General features: G+C 35.3%; 1 protein-coding gene and 1 long non-coding RNA gene across 11 annotated transcripts in view; one reads left to right on the plus strand and one right to left on the minus strand.

Annotated features, from left to right (window-relative positions):
* Positions 1–18,172, plus strand: part of LOC117409345 (inactive ubiquitin carboxyl-terminal hydrolase 53-like) — a 68,673-nt gene that overhangs the window by 35,037 nt on the left and 15,464 nt on the right. For 9 of the 10 annotated variants that reach the window (XM_059002776.1, XM_034015256.3, XM_059002767.1 and 6 more), the window contains 7 exons: positions 2,366–2,512; positions 4,809–4,958; positions 5,508–5,676; positions 8,697–8,843; positions 9,557–9,694; positions 12,457–13,192; positions 14,713–14,780. In XM_059002776.1, coding sequence (XP_058858759.1) covers positions 2,366–2,512; positions 4,809–4,958; positions 5,508–5,676; positions 8,697–8,843; positions 9,557–9,694; positions 12,457–13,192; positions 14,713–14,780 — 1,555 coding nt within the window. The remainder of the gene's footprint in view (positions 1–2,365; positions 2,513–4,808; positions 4,959–5,507; positions 5,677–8,696; positions 8,844–9,556; positions 9,695–12,456; positions 13,193–14,712; positions 14,781–18,172) is intronic. The other variant, XM_059002780.1, reaches the window with a different exon arrangement.
* LOC131701940 (uncharacterized) overlaps positions 15,100–18,172 on the minus strand; it is an 84,162-nt gene continuing 81,089 nt past the window's right edge. Inside the window, exons 2-3 of the long non-coding RNA XR_009309166.1 lie at positions 15,632–15,681; positions 15,100–15,188 (exon numbers count right to left, since the gene is read on the minus strand). This is a non-coding gene — a long non-coding RNA (uncharacterized LOC131701940). The remainder of the gene's footprint in view (positions 15,189–15,631; positions 15,682–18,172) is intronic.

Below are 18,172 nucleotides of genomic sequence, written 5' to 3' on the forward strand. Positions count from 1 at the left end.
TACAATTAAAAGTTGCTGCAGTATGTCCACTGTTTTGTCATTTCAAATATTTTCACAAAACAAACATTAAACTTTAAAGCTACAGTGTCATGAAAAACCACATTTGTAGGTGAAAATCACTCAAATAAAAGTCGCTATATTTAAAAAAATATATAAACACGTGAAATTTTCGGACCACTAAAATAAAGGGCTTTACATAATCTCAGTAAGTAAGCAATTGCAGTGTCCAGTGTGAAAAAACAACACAAAATAAAAAATCAACATACAGCTGAAGAAGGACTCCTAGTCCAAAATGTCCTGATTTATAATGGATTTTTTTTTTATCAGTTATTCACATTTTTGTGTACCTACATTACCTTTTTCTTTTTGATTTTGCACCTTTTGTCAATAATTAGCAACGAATGGGTTGCATACAAAATATGTTGATTGCCTGATTACTTTTGTCAAAGTATGAAATTTGTTTTTGCATGTTATTTTAAATTTTATGCATGTTATGTAATAATGTGTTGTTTTATTATAAAGCTGAATCTCTACTTAAATGTATACGTTTCAATAGAACACACAGAAATGCTGGAAATTGCTTTCTTTGACTTTAACTGCCCAAATACTGTGTGTGTGTGTGTGTGTGTGTGTGTGTGTGTATATATGTATATGTGTGTATATACAGTGCCTTGCGAAAGTATTCGGCCCCCTTGAACTTTGCGACCTTTTGCCACATTTCAGGCTTCAAACATAAAGATATGAAACTGTAATTTTTTGTGAAGAATCAACAACAAGTGGGACACAATCATGAAGTGGAACGAAATTTATTGGATATTTCAAACTTTTTTAACAAATAAAAAACTGAAAAATTGGGCGTGCAAAATTATTCAGCCCCTTTACTTTCAATGCAGCAAACTCTCTCCAGAAGTTCAGTGAGGATCTCTGAATGATCCAATGTTGACCTAAATGATTAATGATGATAAATAGAATCCACCTGTGTGTAATCAAGTCTCCGTATAAATGCACCTGCACTGTGATAGTCTCAGAGGTCCATTTAAAGCGCAGAGAGCATCATGAAGAACAAGGAACACACCAGGCAGGTCCGAAATACTGTTGTGGAGAAGTTTAAAGCCGGATTTGGATACAAAAAGATTTCCCAAGCTTTAAACATCCCAAGGAGCACTGTGCAAGCGATAATATTGAAATGGAAGGAGTATCAGACCACTGCAAATCTACCAAGACCTGGCCGTCCCTCTAAACTTTCAGCTCATACAAGGAGAAGACTGATCAGAGATGCAGCCAAGAGGCCCATGATCACTCTGGATGAACTGCAGAGATCTACAGCTGAGGTGGGAGACTCTGTCCATAGGACAACAATCAGTCGTATACTGCACAAATCTGGCCTTTATGGAAGAGTGGCAAGAAGAAAGCCATTTCTTAAAGATATCCATAAAAAGTGTCGTTTACAGTTTGCCACAAGCCACCTGGGAGACACACCAAACATGTGGAAGAAGGTGCTCTGGTCAGATGAAACCAAAATCGAACTTTTTGGCAACAATGCAAAACGTTATGTTTGGCGTAAAAGCAACACAGCTCATCACCCTGAACACACCATCCCCACTGTCAAACATGGTGGTGGCAGCATCATGGTTTGGGCCTGCTTTTCTTCAGCAGGGACAGGGAAGATGGTTAAAATTGATGGGAAGATGGATGGAGCCAAATACAGGACCATTCTGGAAGAAAACCTGATGGAGTCTGCAAAAGACCTGAGACTGGGACGGAGATTTGTCTTCCAACAAGACAATGATCCAAAACATAAAGCAAAATCTACAATGGAATGGTTCACAAATAAACATATCCAGGTGTTAGAATGGCCAAGTCAAAGTCCAGACCTGAATCCAATCGAGAATCTGTGGAAAGAACTGAAAACTGCTGTTCACAAATGCTCTCCATCCAACCTCACTGAGCTCGAGCTGTTTTGCAAGGAGGAATGGGCAAAAATTTCAGTCTCTCGATGTGCAAAACTGATAGAGACATACCCCAAGCGACTTACAGCTGTAATCGCAGCAAAAGGTGGCGCTACAAAGTATTAACTTAAGGGGGCTGAATAATTTTGCACGCCCAATTTTTCAGTTTTTTATTTGTTAAAAAAGTTTGAAATATCCAATACATTTCGTTCCACTTCATGATTGTGTCCCACTTGTTGTTGATTCTTCACAAAAAATTACAGTTTCATATCTTTATGTTTGAAGCCTGAAATGTGGCAAAAGGTCGCAAAGTTCAAGGGGGCCGAATACTTTCGCAAGGCACTGTATATATATATATATATATATATATATATATATAAACAATACCCATAATAACAATACTTTTATCTTTCCAGAGTACCTGTGGGCAGAGGATTAAAATCCGACGTGTGCTGATGAACTGTCCCGAGATTGTGACCATTGGCTTCGTTTGGGACACAGAGAACTCTGATCTCACTGAGGAGGTTATTAGGTCTCTTGGGCCACAAATAAATCTCTCTGGGGTAAGAACAATTAATTGAAAGGAACCATCATTCTTTATTTTGATATAATTCTTTTTTTTCTTTGTTTTTCATATCTGTGGTTATTTGGATCTATTTGAGAAAATTCAGCTCTTTTTAGTAACAAAAAATATGGATAGGTAAGCCTCAGGTTCAACACAGAATTAACAGGTATTTGTTCACGATCCAGAATTTTAATTGGGCTCAGAACTAACTAACCTTGTGTGAACATTCCTCCACATCACAACGCTACCACACTTCAGGAAAGTGTTCAGGAAAGGATTGAGGTGTGCTCAAAGAATTAAGGGGCTCTCTTAAGGTGTCTTTTACTGTAGTCACAGCATTGGCACAAAATACCTGTTAATTCACAATGTAAGTCTTATCTCTAATCAATATTAAAACACATTTTAGAGCACTGTATCAAGAATGACTATTCGTGGTAGCTTTGCAATAAATGTCTCTGTCGGTATGTCTCACATTTTTACATCTACTTTTTCATGAAACTGATAGCTCTCATTTTGTATTTATAGTTGTGGTGGGGTGTTTTTCAACAAAAACATGAGCAGAAAATCATACAGGATAACCTATTAAGGCATGGTAGTGTAGTGTACAATCAATTAATGCAGTAAACAAGAACAGAGACAGAACATTTAAACGGCCTTAATTTCAAATAGACTGATTCAACAACCAGAAATAAAAACCTTGGTTGCCAGATTCTGCTAATAAATTAGTCAACTAGTTTGATTACAATTGCAAAGGGGCTGATTTGCAATGAACTGAAAAAAATGCTCAGCGGCCAATTTATTTTATTATTTTTTTTATTTTTTTTTATTTTAGTAAGTCTTTAGTTGCATAACCACATCAAATGTACAAGTGGTTTGCCCTGATGAGATCATGCCTTTCTAGGGTTACTTTGTATTCTGCCATGTCGCTTAGGTTAGGGCCGCAATAAAGGGCAGGCAGGGCAGATCTCCAGTGCCAGAAGGGAAGGATGTGTGAATGTCATATACGTTTTCCTCCGTTTTATTTTAACACAGTTGTTAGTCCACAAATTGTCTACATACAGTAAGCAACATTCCCTACAAATCAGACAGCATCATGTATGAATCACTGGTTCCAGTCCCCATTTAGCCCACTCGGGCTGGAATAGAACAATATCTTCATTGACTTTCGACTTGTTAGTTAATGGAATTTATAGATACTTGCTGTGTAGTATATATGTGTTTACTTGACCAGCATGTAGTGGAAATTTAGATAGATTTGCATACATTCTAGTTATAGTTCAGGTTAATAATAGAAATTCACTTCAGATCAGAGAATAAAAGGCTTTAGTTTACACTCTGTCAAGGGCATGTTATCTAGGTAGAAATGTTTGCCTAGTCCCTGTGACATTTGCATTTTAAAGGAAACCTAAAAAAAAAAAAAAAAAAGTTTGTTATTAAAGTGAAAATAAACATCATAAAAACATAAATATTTTTTTAAAACTTATTTCCCACTCATCCAATTCGTTAAACAGAGAAAATGAAGAGAGTTTGTTATTTTGCTGTGGTTAAGACATAGCAAATATGCTGGTGTTTGAGGGTGATAAGTTCCCTGCACCAACAGGAACCTAAGAGGAAAATAGAATCCAGCGAATAATGTTGGTTTTGTAGCGCAAAACAAAACCAATTGTATTTCGGCCTAGATAGGAAGTAATAACACATGATACATTGACTATTAATTGTGTTACATTTTATGTGGAATTGAGTCTCATGCATGGCACTGTGTTCAGTATATCATACGTTTGTATTCTAATATATAGTTTAAGCCATTTAGTGTGTTTTGGTTTTCGCTTTTTTTTATTGGCCAAAAAAAGTCGAAGTTTAAAATATATAATAACCCATTGGAATACAGTGTGCTGGTAAAAAAAAAAAAAATACCCTACATAACATGATCACACATTCTTTAAACTTTGTAATGTATAATATTCTTTTCACTGGTCTATGGTATTTAATATTTTTAGCCTTGTTAATGATATCCAATACTTTTTTTTTGGAGTCATCGACATTAGAAAACATTTGGCGCATCCTAATAAAATAGTACACTTTTTTTGAGGTCTTGTATTTAATAGGAAAATACCTCAGTATTCAATGATATTTCAAGTGAATCGGGAAGATAGGAAAACAACAATAAGGTATCGCATGTATTGTTATAATTTACATATTACAGGGGTGAGATCAAGTTTATTACTTAAAAAAATATTGCAAAGTTGCTAAGTACTATTGTCTAAATGCACTGTATTTTCCATTGTGCCTTGTAGCTTTTCTACAGAGTCACAGATGAGCAGGCGAAAAAGAGTGAACTGCACCTTGTTGGAATGGTCTGCTACTCCAGTAGACACTACTGTGCCTTTGCTTATCATACTAAATCTTCCAAGTGGGTCTTCTTTGATGATGCCACAGTTAAAGAAGTAAGTAGCAAAGTCTGCTGATACTGCAACTAAAACAAATTGCTGCAAGTGTATCTGTTTTGATCTCTTGCTTGGATCCTGCACAACAGCACTGTTTTAATTGGATTTGAGGTCATTTCAGGCAGGATGCCTGGATCTTTTTGAAATGGAAGAAAAAAACAGGGATACCAAGAAAGTTGACATTTTACATTGATTTGTTTTCAAAAAAGACCATGGTATCTGTAAAGACAGATCAAAGATCACTGCAGGCTGTGCTCTGGTGTATAAGAACAGGGCCTGGGGACAGTATACCCTTTGCATGGTGAAATTGACAAATATATGTTTCACATAATTAGTGTTGTGGTGTTTTTAACAAAATTTGTTATTTAGAAAAAGAAAATATGATGCATGTAATTAATCTGTTATATTAACAAATTAAAAAGCACACCAGATAGAATTTGCAAATAGATGTCTCTATGAATGCCCATAGAAATATACCGGTAATGTAAAAAAAAAAAAAAAAAAATCCTGCTTTTATATACCCTTGTTTTCTTTTTTTTTTCCCCACAGGTTGGATCCAAATGGAAAGATGTGGTTACTAAATGCATACGAGGCCACTTCCAGCCACTTCTCCTTTTCTATGCTAACCCTGAAGGAACAGCGGTATCCACAGAGGATGCACTCCAGCAGGCCACTTTGTGGTCTCATTATAAATCTCCTCTAAATGGTGAGTTTTCAGGTGAGTTGACTTCTCTGTGTGCATTTTCAGCATGATTAAACACAAACAATTTAGATAACTACTCTTAGGAACTGAGGTAATGAATTATATATATATATATATATATATATATATAGATAGATAGATAGATAGATAGATAGATAGATAGATAGATAGATAGATAGATAGATAGATAGATAGATAGATAGATAGATAGATAGATAGATAGATAGATAGATAGATAGATAGATAGATAGATAGATAGATAGATAGATAGATAGATAGATAGATAGATAGATAGATAGATAGATAGATAGATAGATAGATAGATAGATAGATAGATAGATAGATAGATAGATAGATAGATAGATAGATAGATAGATAGATAGATAGATAGATAGATAGATAGATAGATAGATAGATAGATAGATAGATAGATAGATAGATAGATAGATAGATAGATAGATAGATAGATAGATAGATAGATAGATAGATAGATAGATAGATAGATAGATAGATAGATAGATAGATAGATAGATAGATAGATAGATAGATAGATAGATAGATAGATAGATAGATAGATAGATAGATAGATAGATAGATAGATAGATAGATAGATAGATAGATAGATAGATAGATAGATAGATAGATAGATAGATAGATAGATAGATAGATAGATAGATAGATAGATAGATAGATAGATAGATAGATAGATAGATAGATAGATAGATAGATAGATAGATAGATAGATAGATAGATAGATAGATAGATAGATAGATAGATAGATAGATAGATAGATAGATAGATAGATAGATAGATAGATAGATAGATAGATAGATAGATAGATAGATAGATAGATAGATAGATAGATAGATAGATAGATAGATAGATAGATAGATAGATAGATAGATAGATAGATAGATAGATAGATAGATAGATAGATAGATAGATAGATAGATAGATAGATAGATAGATAGATAGATAGATAGATAGATAGATAGATAGATAGATAGATAGATAGATAGATAGATAGATAGATAGATAGATAGATAGATAGATAGATAGATAGATAGATAGATAGATAGATAGATAGATAGATAGATAGATAGATAGATAGATAGATAGATAGATAGATAGATAGATAGATAGATAGATAGATAGATAGATAGATAGATAGATAGATAGATAGATAGATAGATAGATAGATAGATAGATAGATAGATAGATAGATAGATAGATAGATAGATAGATAGATAGATAGATAGATAGATAGATAGATAGATAGATAGATAGATAGATAGATAGATACATACATACATACATACATACATACATACATACATACATACATACATACATACATACATACATACATACATACATACACACACACACAGTTGTAGTCTAAAGTTTACATTCCCCAATGGAAATTTATAATTACTAGAAATTTCTCGAAAACAAATAATTATAGGAAAAATCTTTTGTAGCTAAAGTTGTGCTTTTGTGGATGAGGTTACAAGAAATAGATGTCTACAATTTATTTATTTCAGCAATTTTTTTGCAAAACTCCAAAAATGCAAATTCAAAAGTATTCATACCCTGACAAGGAAAATGAATGAAATTAAATGAATAGCAAGTTGATGCACCTTTAGCAATAATAACCTCTTTTAAATGATTAGGATATTTGTCAATGAGCTGTTGGCATGATTCTTTAGTGATTTTTTTGACCATTCTTCAAGGCAAAATTCTTTCAGTTCATTCAAATTCTGAGTGCACAGCCACCTTCAACTCATACCAAAGATTCTTAATTGGATTTAGATCATGACATTAACTAGGCCATTCCAGAACCTTGATTATATTCTTCTTTAACCATTCAGATTTTGATGTGTGCTTTGGATCGTTGTTGTGTTGGAACATCCAGTTGTGCTTTTGTAGCGGTGGGTTTCCGATGAATTGGCCAATATCTTTTGGTATGTTATGTATATGAAAAACAGATCTATAAAAAATGCTGAAATAAATAATTGTAGACATTTCTTAACTTTTTTTTTTTTTTTCCTTCCTCATCCACAAAAGCAAAACTTTTTCTACAAAAGATTTTTCCTAAAATTCTTTGTTTTTGGGTAATTTCTACAAATTATAAGTTTCCATTGGGGTATGTAAACTTTTCACTACAACTGTATATATATTGGTTAAAATATTAACCAGTAGAGTAAATGAGTTTACATTTTAAGACAACAATAATACTGTACCATCATAGTTGTTTATTTAGCAGACGCCTTTATCCAAGGCGACTTACAGAGACTAGGGTGTGTGAACTATGCATCAGCCGCAGAGTCACTTACAATTACGTCTCACCCGAAAGACGGAGCACAAGGAGGTGAAGTGACTTGCTCAGGGTCACACAATGAGTTAGTGGCTGAGGTGGGATTTGAACCAGGGACCTCCTGGTTACAAGCCTGTTTCTTTAACCACTGGACCACACAGCCTCCATCAAATGTTCTGAATATAACTTTGATATATTAGTTCCTGTCAGTGAAAACCTTTCACTTATGGTTGATGTGTTTTTCATTGAATTTCAAATTTGCCAGCCGTCCTAAGATGCCCTCATAGAAAACTGTGCGGGCCGACCATTGATTACTGTGAGGTTTGGCTTTTACTGAGGGGTTGTTTTTTTTTCCTGTTCAGAAAAAAAGAGGGTTAGCAAATAGAAAACAAATGCTGTTTTAGCACAGGCTTGGACACCATTTTTATTCTGCTGATTTGCAATGATCAGGATTGACAAAGATGCTTGCTGTTCCACGTACTGTACAGTGAAAGCAGGTAATGGTGTCTATACTTATGGTCAAAACTGAATACTCCTAAAACATAAAAAAGTATTTCTCTACTCTAAGATCTTCATGATATTTGTTTTCTGAAAATGTATCTATGTGTATTCTGGCCTGATGAAATAGGCAAATTGAAAGGCAATGACATTGAATTCCATTTGCTCCTCTCACTCATGGAAGATGCTGTAACAACAGTAACCTCTTTTTGAATTGCAGACGTAACAGCTAAAAAGTTAGTTCTTCCAAAAGAAAATGGAATTGGCCCATTTTCAAACCAAAGCAACTTCAAACAGAAATTGCAACATAATTCAAATTCAGGATTCAGCAGGGGGAATGGACAAACAAGTGGTGTCCGAGGGCAAGGTAGGAGAAAGAAATTACTAAAGAGATAGGAGACTTTACTGAAACTTATTGAAATATTTCAATACATTGCACCTGTTATTATAACAGCACATAAATGTTAAAAGTCCTATTAGGCCTTTTTATTTTCTTTTTAAAACAAAAATATATATATATCCCCCCGCCCCAGTGTGTTTTTAAACTATTAATTAGTTTCTGTTTACAAATTCCACAACACATACATGCCAATGGTGATGCTTAAAGTGCATGCAAAAGACACAGACTTTTTTCCCCGCAATGTAACAAAATCTACAGATAAATGGATTTCTAGTGCAATCTGACCCTTGTAATGTTTACATGTTTGGTTGCCCTGCATTGTGAGTTACTTTACCTTTTTTATTGTCATGCCTTTAACCTTTTAGACACAACCCCCTCATTTAAAACCCTGTCAATCAGTCAGGGTTTGTGACTTATTTCTGAATAACCCGTGGAACTGTTGACTTCTATTTCTTGGGAGACGTTGTTGAATTATTTTATTCTTTACTAAGTCCATAGTGATCCAGAATATTACACTACTGCACTGAACTGATGCTCATAAGTGCAAAACAAGTAGATACTGTTATACATCAAAACAAATAATAGTTGTATATTACTGTCTCATTCCTAAGCATTATGATCTTGATCTAGGGTGGGTTACAGTTAGTTTTATTTAACTGTACAATACATTTGATTTCTAGTGAAAATCATCCCTGTTGATCCTAAGAGTAAGCTCAGAGAAATCTCCAAAGAATGTGCACAGAAAGCAGGAGAGGTCAGATCGCAGAAGAAGGAATTTGAAAGAGGTCAGAGAAGACAGGACTCTGGTAGACACACAGGTAGGTTCAGCTACAAATATAATTTATCTTCAATACCCTGGTTCTTTTAATCCTTTTATTTTACTTCAGCCAAGAAGCCTAGGCATAGTGTTGGTACAGCTACTGTATATTAAATTTTGTTTCATAGGTGTGTACTTATTTTATTTTTGTGAGCACACACATACATTTAGAATCACAAATGAACAAAACTATATAAAGAGAAACCAGAGCTTACACAGAATACATACATAATAAAATAGGAAATTATATAAACCAGTCATTGCATAATAAATAGTCAGCTAGGGCAGCAGAGACTAAACTCTACCATTGCTAGTCTCGCTCCATTGAGCCTGACTCCGGTCCACACTACATGAACAATATCCCTGAACGCACAGAGCCAGGAGTGGGCCAGAAGCTGCAAAATTGACTTTTTAGTGGCTGTAAGGCCAGAATTTTCTACACTGAATTAAAGAAAGGTTAACTAATGAGTCATCATTTATTATCATAGTGTTTTCAAATGAGGTTTACAGTTCTAATATGGTTAAAAATAAAAGCAACACAGTTATAATTAGTGCTGGGACAGATATCCGAATATTCGAACAAATATTTTTTGACATGTATTCAGATACAAAAAATCAGATGAAAAAGAGCTCCGTGTGATATGTGAGATTTAATATATAAGAAATAAATACAACCAGCTCTGGACTCTTGACGGGAGGGTCGTGGGTTCAATCCCAGGTGGGGGACACTGCTGCTGTACCCTTGAGCAAGGTACTTTACCTAGATTGCTCCAGTAGAAAACCCAGCTGTACAAATGGGTAATAAATTGTATGTAAAAAATAATGTGATATCTGTATAAGGTGAAATAATGTATGATGTGATATCTTGTAACAATTGTAAGTCGCCCTGGATAAGGGCATCTGCTAAGAAATAAATAAGAGCTTTAGAGCATGCCAGAATCTCATGGGACAGAAAAAAGGCAAGCATGTCATTCTGAAATGCCTCGTTAAACAGTGTCCAACTTGCTGGAAATGTTGTGTAGTAATTTTTTATATAGATTGTATATATTATAGATTTTTTGTTGCGACTTTCTGTTATACGGAATGTAATAAACGAGAACCAAAACGGTGAGTTTTTTCCCCCTTCGTTTTACAACGCCATTTCCACGTTTGTTTTATTTGAAGTTAAATTTCAGTTTTTATTTGCTTGTTCAGCTACAAGAAGGCACAAGTAAACCTCATGTTATTACTTTATAAAAATGTGTCTATATGCTCCAAACACAATTGGTGATTAAAATGTCACTGTCACTGTTTTCTGACTTTCTGAAATTTTAAACAAATTCAACTTGACGATGAAAACAAATGACGGCCGGGATCGAAATTGTATTATGCAGCAGTCAGCATGCCAGACGGACAGCTGTACAGCAAAAAGACTTTGATAACTATGCGGTATGAACTTCAAAAAATGTTCTGCTTTTTATTTGTTATAAAATATACACTGCTGTGCAGAAGTCTTACAAATGTTGCATTTTTCTATTCTGATGCATTATGAGCATCAACAATTTACTCAAACCCTCCACTACTGTTTTCTACTGTTATAACAACCTTGACTTGCATAAAGAAGGAAAAACATTGAGTGAAATAGCTTGCATCACTCGATTTTTCAAGGTGTGGTATCCAAAGCATAATCAACAAGTACAGAGAAACATCATCTGTAATTGACAAACCAGGACTGGAAGACCCAAAAAGCCGTCTAACAAGGATGAGCAATACTTGAAGACAATATCCTTAAGAAATAGAAAGAAGACAAGCGTTAAATTGACAACAAAACTGGCAGAAGGCACAGGTGTCGTTGTCCATCCATCAACAGTCCAAAGCACCTTTGACCATTGTTCCATAGTCCAATTTCTGTGTTCTTGTGCATATTTTAGCCTTTAAGTACTGATTTCAAGAGTGACCTTTGTACTGTTGATTTGATCTAAAAAAATATGATGTAAAGCTGGTGCATTCGTAGCTCCAAGAAACTGGAGAGGAATGGAAAATTAAAACAAAGTAAAGACAGTCATCCAAATAAAGCTGAAGCACTAACGGATAACGACATAGAACATCAGTACAGCACTGAAACACTACGTTTTAAAAAAATCCCAACTGTACACTGAACCTCGCCTTCTTTTAATATTAGCATCACAAGGGTATCCATGTATTATAAAAAATAATAGACGGGCCTCTTCAGAGAGTTACAGGAAAACAATTCCATCTCGGGTTTCTGGGACAGTTTATAAATTACTCGACCTTCTGTCTTGTAATTTATGACGTCACAGAAACCCTAGATTGATTTTCCTGTAACTCACTGAAGCCCATCTATTTTATATATATATATATATATATATATATATATATATATATATATATATATATATATAGCACCTCCTCAGGAGCCAGTTTTGTGTTGTATAATACCAATATAGAAACATGTGCAAATATTACTTAATAAATACAGAACAAAACTCATAATACTACCAAATAAAAATGTATCGAACCAACAAAACCACAAAGGTGCAAAGTGCAAAGCTTTCCAATATTTAACCATATATAGCTCTCACAGTAGGGGTGTCGCCGCCAGGGGGGGCCATGGCCCCTGCACTTTTCCGACAGGGGGGACGAGTATATACTTTGGCCCCTGTAAAATAAATGTCATCCTTTTCACTGCCGCATTGTTTTAACCTCTGAATGAAGAGGTTCTCATATAAGAATCTGACACTTATTTTTTTACTTTGCTTGCAGATATGTTTGCAGACAGCAGGCCATACTGTAAGTCTGCCTCACCACCTACAGAAAATGGATTTAAACAATGTATAGATCAACGGTTGTACAGTAGCCAGGGAAAAGGGCCTTCCCGTCACGAAAGGACTTCCCACCAGGCCCGATCTTCTCTTGAACCCAGGTTGCCAGCCAATAGGGTACAGGTACTGCCAGGCCTCCCAACCCAAAGCAAGTCCCGGAATGAGTTTACCAGTGGTTACGACACAGACAGCAGCCAGGAGTCTAGAGGGAGGAGCAGTGGGAGCCGGAGCAAGAGCAGAGCCTGGAAGCCCATACGAGAAACTCTCAATGTCGACAGTATTTTCAATGTGACTGAAAAACAGCCGCACAGCCCAAGACGCAAGCTCCCGAATGAAAGTGAGAGCACGCAGTACAACAGAGAGCACCTCTTTAACCACTGGCCGAAGGAGGAACGGAAGCAGAACAGTCTAATGACCATCTACGAGGATGAGCTGAAACAGGAAACAGGAAGCAGGAGCTCGCTGGAATCCGAAGGCAAAGGGAACCCTGACAAAGAAAAAACAAAGGGTGGGGTGAACCTTAAGATCCGCAATGACAACTGCCAGATGCAGAGGACTGAATCTGGGTATGAGAGCAGCGAAAGACTAAGCAATGGCTCCACTACCCTTGACTCTCCCGTTGTAGAAAACTTTAGTTCTAAGGAGCTGAAATGCATTCCAGAGGCTGAGCTTTCCAGGTGAGTTGTTGTGATTTTTTTTTTTTTTCTTTCTTTCTTTCATTACAGGACTGCAATTGAGTATTCATGCACAGAACCTGCGGTGGGTTTAATGGAAAATCCCCAGCACTGCAGGTTACTGTGGTTACTATGGCTACTATATTGCGGTCTTGTGATCATTTGACTTCTGCTGTATTAATGATGGAAATAATTGCATAGCAGTTTGATCCACCCCTGGTTTTACTATTTGTTACATACACAATGTGGCTAGACAAGCTTGTATTAAAACCTGGAATGGATGAAACTGTGAGGCTCCAGGGTTGGGGGATTATATTCTCTTGTTGTTAAGTAGCCTAAATTAGTTTAGGCTTCTTAACAACAAGTTTAGATTTCATATTATGGTTTCATCCATCTTTGTATCTATGCACAACGATCTGCCTATGCAACCAGCATACAGCTATGGCCAAAAGATTTGCATCACCTAGGATTATAGGATTGAAACATAAAACATTTTTAAAAAACTAGGAACATAATTTAGATATTTTATTTAATGTAATTTAAGAAACTACAAAACGATATCGAAAGTGTCTACCATTATTGCAGTACAGTATTTCATGTTAGATTTCAAAATGTTATATTGCAGCATGGACTTGGTGGACTTGGTGCACTAGGGCAGCTGCTCAATCAGTGCCTTCCACTTTTGACAAGTGGTTTACAATGAGAGATGGTGTTTTTAGAGGCAGGTATTGCACAACCAAGTGATTTGCTATTTTAACAAAACAATACAGCAAACTGTGTGTTTTTTTTTTTTTTTTAATTGTTACGTTATTTTAATATAATCCATTTAATTTTTTTTAATTATTGAAACTCCGAGTTAGTTCAGCGATGGACTTCTTTCAGATATATTTTAATTTTGGTTATCTGATTAATAATCTGTTTAAATCTAAAAGTAAGTTTGACCACCCTGTTAGTTGTAATAGGTTTTTCAGTTTGTCCGACAGTACTCCTCACTACTTTTACACCAATACTAGACATCAGCGAGGTGCTGGTATTATTTTCTGGGAAGTTTTGACTTACCCATTCTTCAATTAACATGTTATTAAAAAGGTTGAAATTTACTTGAAACAACATTCTGTTACAAATAAAACTGGTGGAGTGATATTGTTTGATTTGTTTTTCTGCGGTTACAAACAGTCTGTCATATACTAGGAATTATAGCCCACTAGCTCAGCAAGTCAGAATGCAGGGAATGCAGGTGTGTGTGTGTGTGTATATATATATATATATATATATATTAATCTCCATATAACCACATTGTACTGTACTACAGTATGAATATGTCTTTGTGTTGTGTTGTTTTATCTTTTATCAGGTAAGAAGTGTTGATTCCGGGTTGGGGGGGGGAGGGGGGGCATTGTTTCTAGTATTTACTGTGTATTACAGTATTAGAATCGCTATTGGTCATTAATCTCAGTGCCCAGAAGAAAATAATTGCTGACAACAAATAAAAAAAATGTTTAAATTTGAAAACTCTTTTTTAGGGACCAACTCCAGCCAATGAGATCTGATGATTTTAAGACTGACAACATGCATTACTCCATTTCTTATGGTAAGTTGTTAAATGTAACTTATTTTATTATTTTATTTTAAAATTTTCTATTTTTGTAAAAATCTATTTCATCTGGTATACTTTACTAATACTGCAATGTTTGAACATATCGGTCGGCTAGTTCTAAAAATACCAGAAGGAAGCAATAATAATAAACAATGGTTAATGTCTGTGTGGAACAAATAGCAAGTATCCTGTTTGAAGTGATTCCCAGAGAAGTGCCAAAGGGGGGCCGACATCACAGTTTTTCAACCCTGGTCCTCCAGTACCATCAACAGTCCAGGTTTTTGTTTTAATGAGGGACTAAATATATGTGTTAGATATGCTTTGTTTTCCAGTGCACACAAGACCATGCTTCTAGACAGACTCTGAGACTAGATTGCTCTGGAGTCTTTGGTCATCACCAGGCTGCAAAAAAAAAAAAAAAACCCTGACCATTAGGGATACTTGAGGACCAGTTAAAACTATTCGCCTAGATTCAGTATGCTCTTACACATTGCATTATGTAAGTTTGTTACAGACGTCCTAAATGTCTAAATATATTTCCCCTTGTCACTCACGCAACATCTGCCATTCTGGATATTATTCTGTGCCTCTTTATTTGTATTCCCAAGCACAGCTTAGGCTGCACACATACTGACTGCTAATGCCATAAAAAAAACTAGCCTGAATTTATATATTGTTACTTATTCAAAACTTTTTATCTTAATACTGTATGTGCAGGCAGTAGAAAAGTGAACAATATCGTATGCTGGGTTGGTTTTAGACCCCCTCATTGAAAAGGGAGGTTCATAATAATAATAATAATAATAATAATAATAATAATAATAATAATAATAATAATAGCTTACCATAAATTGAGCTCTCCATCCAAAAGCAGACATGGACAGACTCTGTGCACCTAGAAGGAAAGGCGGTAGAGGGTTAAAGAGTATTGAAGATCGTGTGTTTTAAGGAACAGTGTGCCCCTCTTTGAGTACCTCAAACAAAGCACAGAATCTGCTTTAAAAGAAAAAAATGTGGAGAAAGGCATGAGGGAAAAACAAAGAGATCATGAAGAGCATCTCATGAAGTGGGAGGCAAAGGCCCTACGTAGAAAATGGGCAAAACATCTACAAATTGTTGAAGATTCTCCAGTGGCTAAGAACATCCCACTTAAAGCCCCCACTGAAGCTCTCATCATAGCTGCACAAGACCAGGCTCTACATACCAACTGGCTGGGGTACCATGTCTTAAAAAATGGTGAAACTACTAACAAATGCAGAAGATGCAAAAAATGGGCATAGACTGCAATGCATATTGTCAGCCGCAGTTCGTTAATGGCACAAGGTGTGTACTGTGAAAGACACAATCAAGTAGACTGTGCCCTTCACTGGGAACACAAACCTGTGCCAGTCACAGAAAATGAGAATGAAGATCCTGTAAGACTTCATCTTCTGACTGGATAACCCTGTCAAAGCCAGATAGACTGATATCCTACTTATCCACAAGGGTTCAGGATCCAACCCACAGAAGAGTACTGTCCTAGACATTATATGACCAAAGGAAGAAAGGTTGTCCAAATTCCAACCCCTGAGAATGGAATTAGAGAGAACATGGGGAGGAAAGGCTAAAGTGGTTCCAATTGTCATAGGTACCCTGGGAGCCCTATCCAAGACTTTGAAGGGCTGCTTCCAAGAACTAACGTCTAAACTCTACAAAAGAGAACATCTTCAAGACATCTTGATCTTCCAGGATATGTCTGACCCCGAGATCAAGGTGTAAAATGATCAACTCTTGGACAATAACGCCAGCCCCTAGGGTTGTGAGAAGAGATAATAATCATAATCATCATCCTCATCTATGATAATGACAGGGAAACGCAGATTACAGATTTCATTAATAACCATCACTAAGTAGTATAACACCGACCATGACATTAAGTATCCATAGTATTGAGTTTATTAAGAAGTCATGTTCGGCATCACTTTAAAGAACATCTGTTAAACAGCTGCTTCAAAGTTGGACTAATATGATGCAGTAATATTTGTACTAAAGAGCAGGAAGGCAATGTCTTTTTAAAGTGTTCTGTATTCTGCCAAATAAAACCTGAGAAATTGGTCTTATGAATATCCGATTATGACAACCTTCAGAGGAAATTATTAGAAAACGGAAATTTGTTTCCTTTCCCATGCTGCATTGTCCAGTAGTTTAAATACAATAAAAGCTGCAGTATCTTCAATGGCAGGAAGCAGTTTGGTACCGGGTCAAACCATGACTTTTTTTTTGTTATATTCTGTAGATCATCTTTTGAAATATGTTTGCATTGAATACAAGTATCTTACGTAGTGTTACTACATAGTATTTGAAGAATACAAAGAATACAAATAGTGTATATATTGATTTGTAATCAATTATTCTACCTTTAAGTACATGAAATATCCTTTTCTTTTTTCTTTTTTCTTCTTGATCATTTTGGTACACAGCAGTTTACCAAAAACCCATATTATATAAATATGGGTTTACTATTTATTTTAAATTATTGAGACTAGATGAAAATAGATTGTATAATGATGTTGATTTTAAAGGTTATTTTTCAAAATGTGAATGTTTATATCATTTGAAGTTTATGAAATCCTAAATGGTATAGAACTAAAGGCTCTTTTTTCAGTTTATAAATGCACAGACTATACTACCAGGTTATATAGTAGCCTCTAAACAATAGGAATATTAAAATAAAAAAATTTAAAAAAAACTATTCAATTTTATCAATTAGTTAGAGCTCCTGAATAGAGGAAGAACATGCCTTTATGGGCCGAATGGACTCTTAATGTTCTCAAATTTTTATAAAATCATTTTTATTTAAAGAGAGTATATATATCTGAAATGGTATAGGAGTGAGAGTGGATATTTTACTGCAAAGCTGCTGTTGCTTCGTCAATGGTGTCACAGTGAGCAGACTGTCTGGTCAGTCAGTCTACAAAAACAGTAACACAGAGCCTTTACAGTTTAATCTGCAGTTACTATTTAAAAAAAACACAGCAGATTCCCAGAGATGAATACACGCAATGTGTCCTCGGAGAAAGGATAAAATGGTTGTGACGCTCAGCTGTGCCCACTGAGCTAGAAAATGAAAAGGCTCAGATGTCAGGAGGTGGCATTTAGTTTAAAAAAAATAATAATAATAATAATTTCACATCTTTATACTCTACCCTCTTGCACATTTTAATAAACTGGTGTTGGAGGATTAATCTTGGTACATTCAGTGCTGAATCATTCCGCTGTCTCTTGTCAGAGCTAGAAAATATATTTCACCCTGAGTAATTGAAGGAGATTTATGTAAGTGCTATGACCTGATGTAGTGAACTGGAAAGGACAGTGTTTAATAATACTGTCAGCATTGTAATGGTTAG

This window comes from Acipenser ruthenus, chromosome 2 (genome assembly GCF_902713425.1).
Source record: "Acipenser ruthenus chromosome 2, fAciRut3.2 maternal haplotype, whole genome shotgun sequence".
In the NCBI taxonomy this organism is placed as follows: Eukaryota; Metazoa; Chordata; class Actinopteri; order Acipenseriformes; family Acipenseridae; genus Acipenser; species Acipenser ruthenus.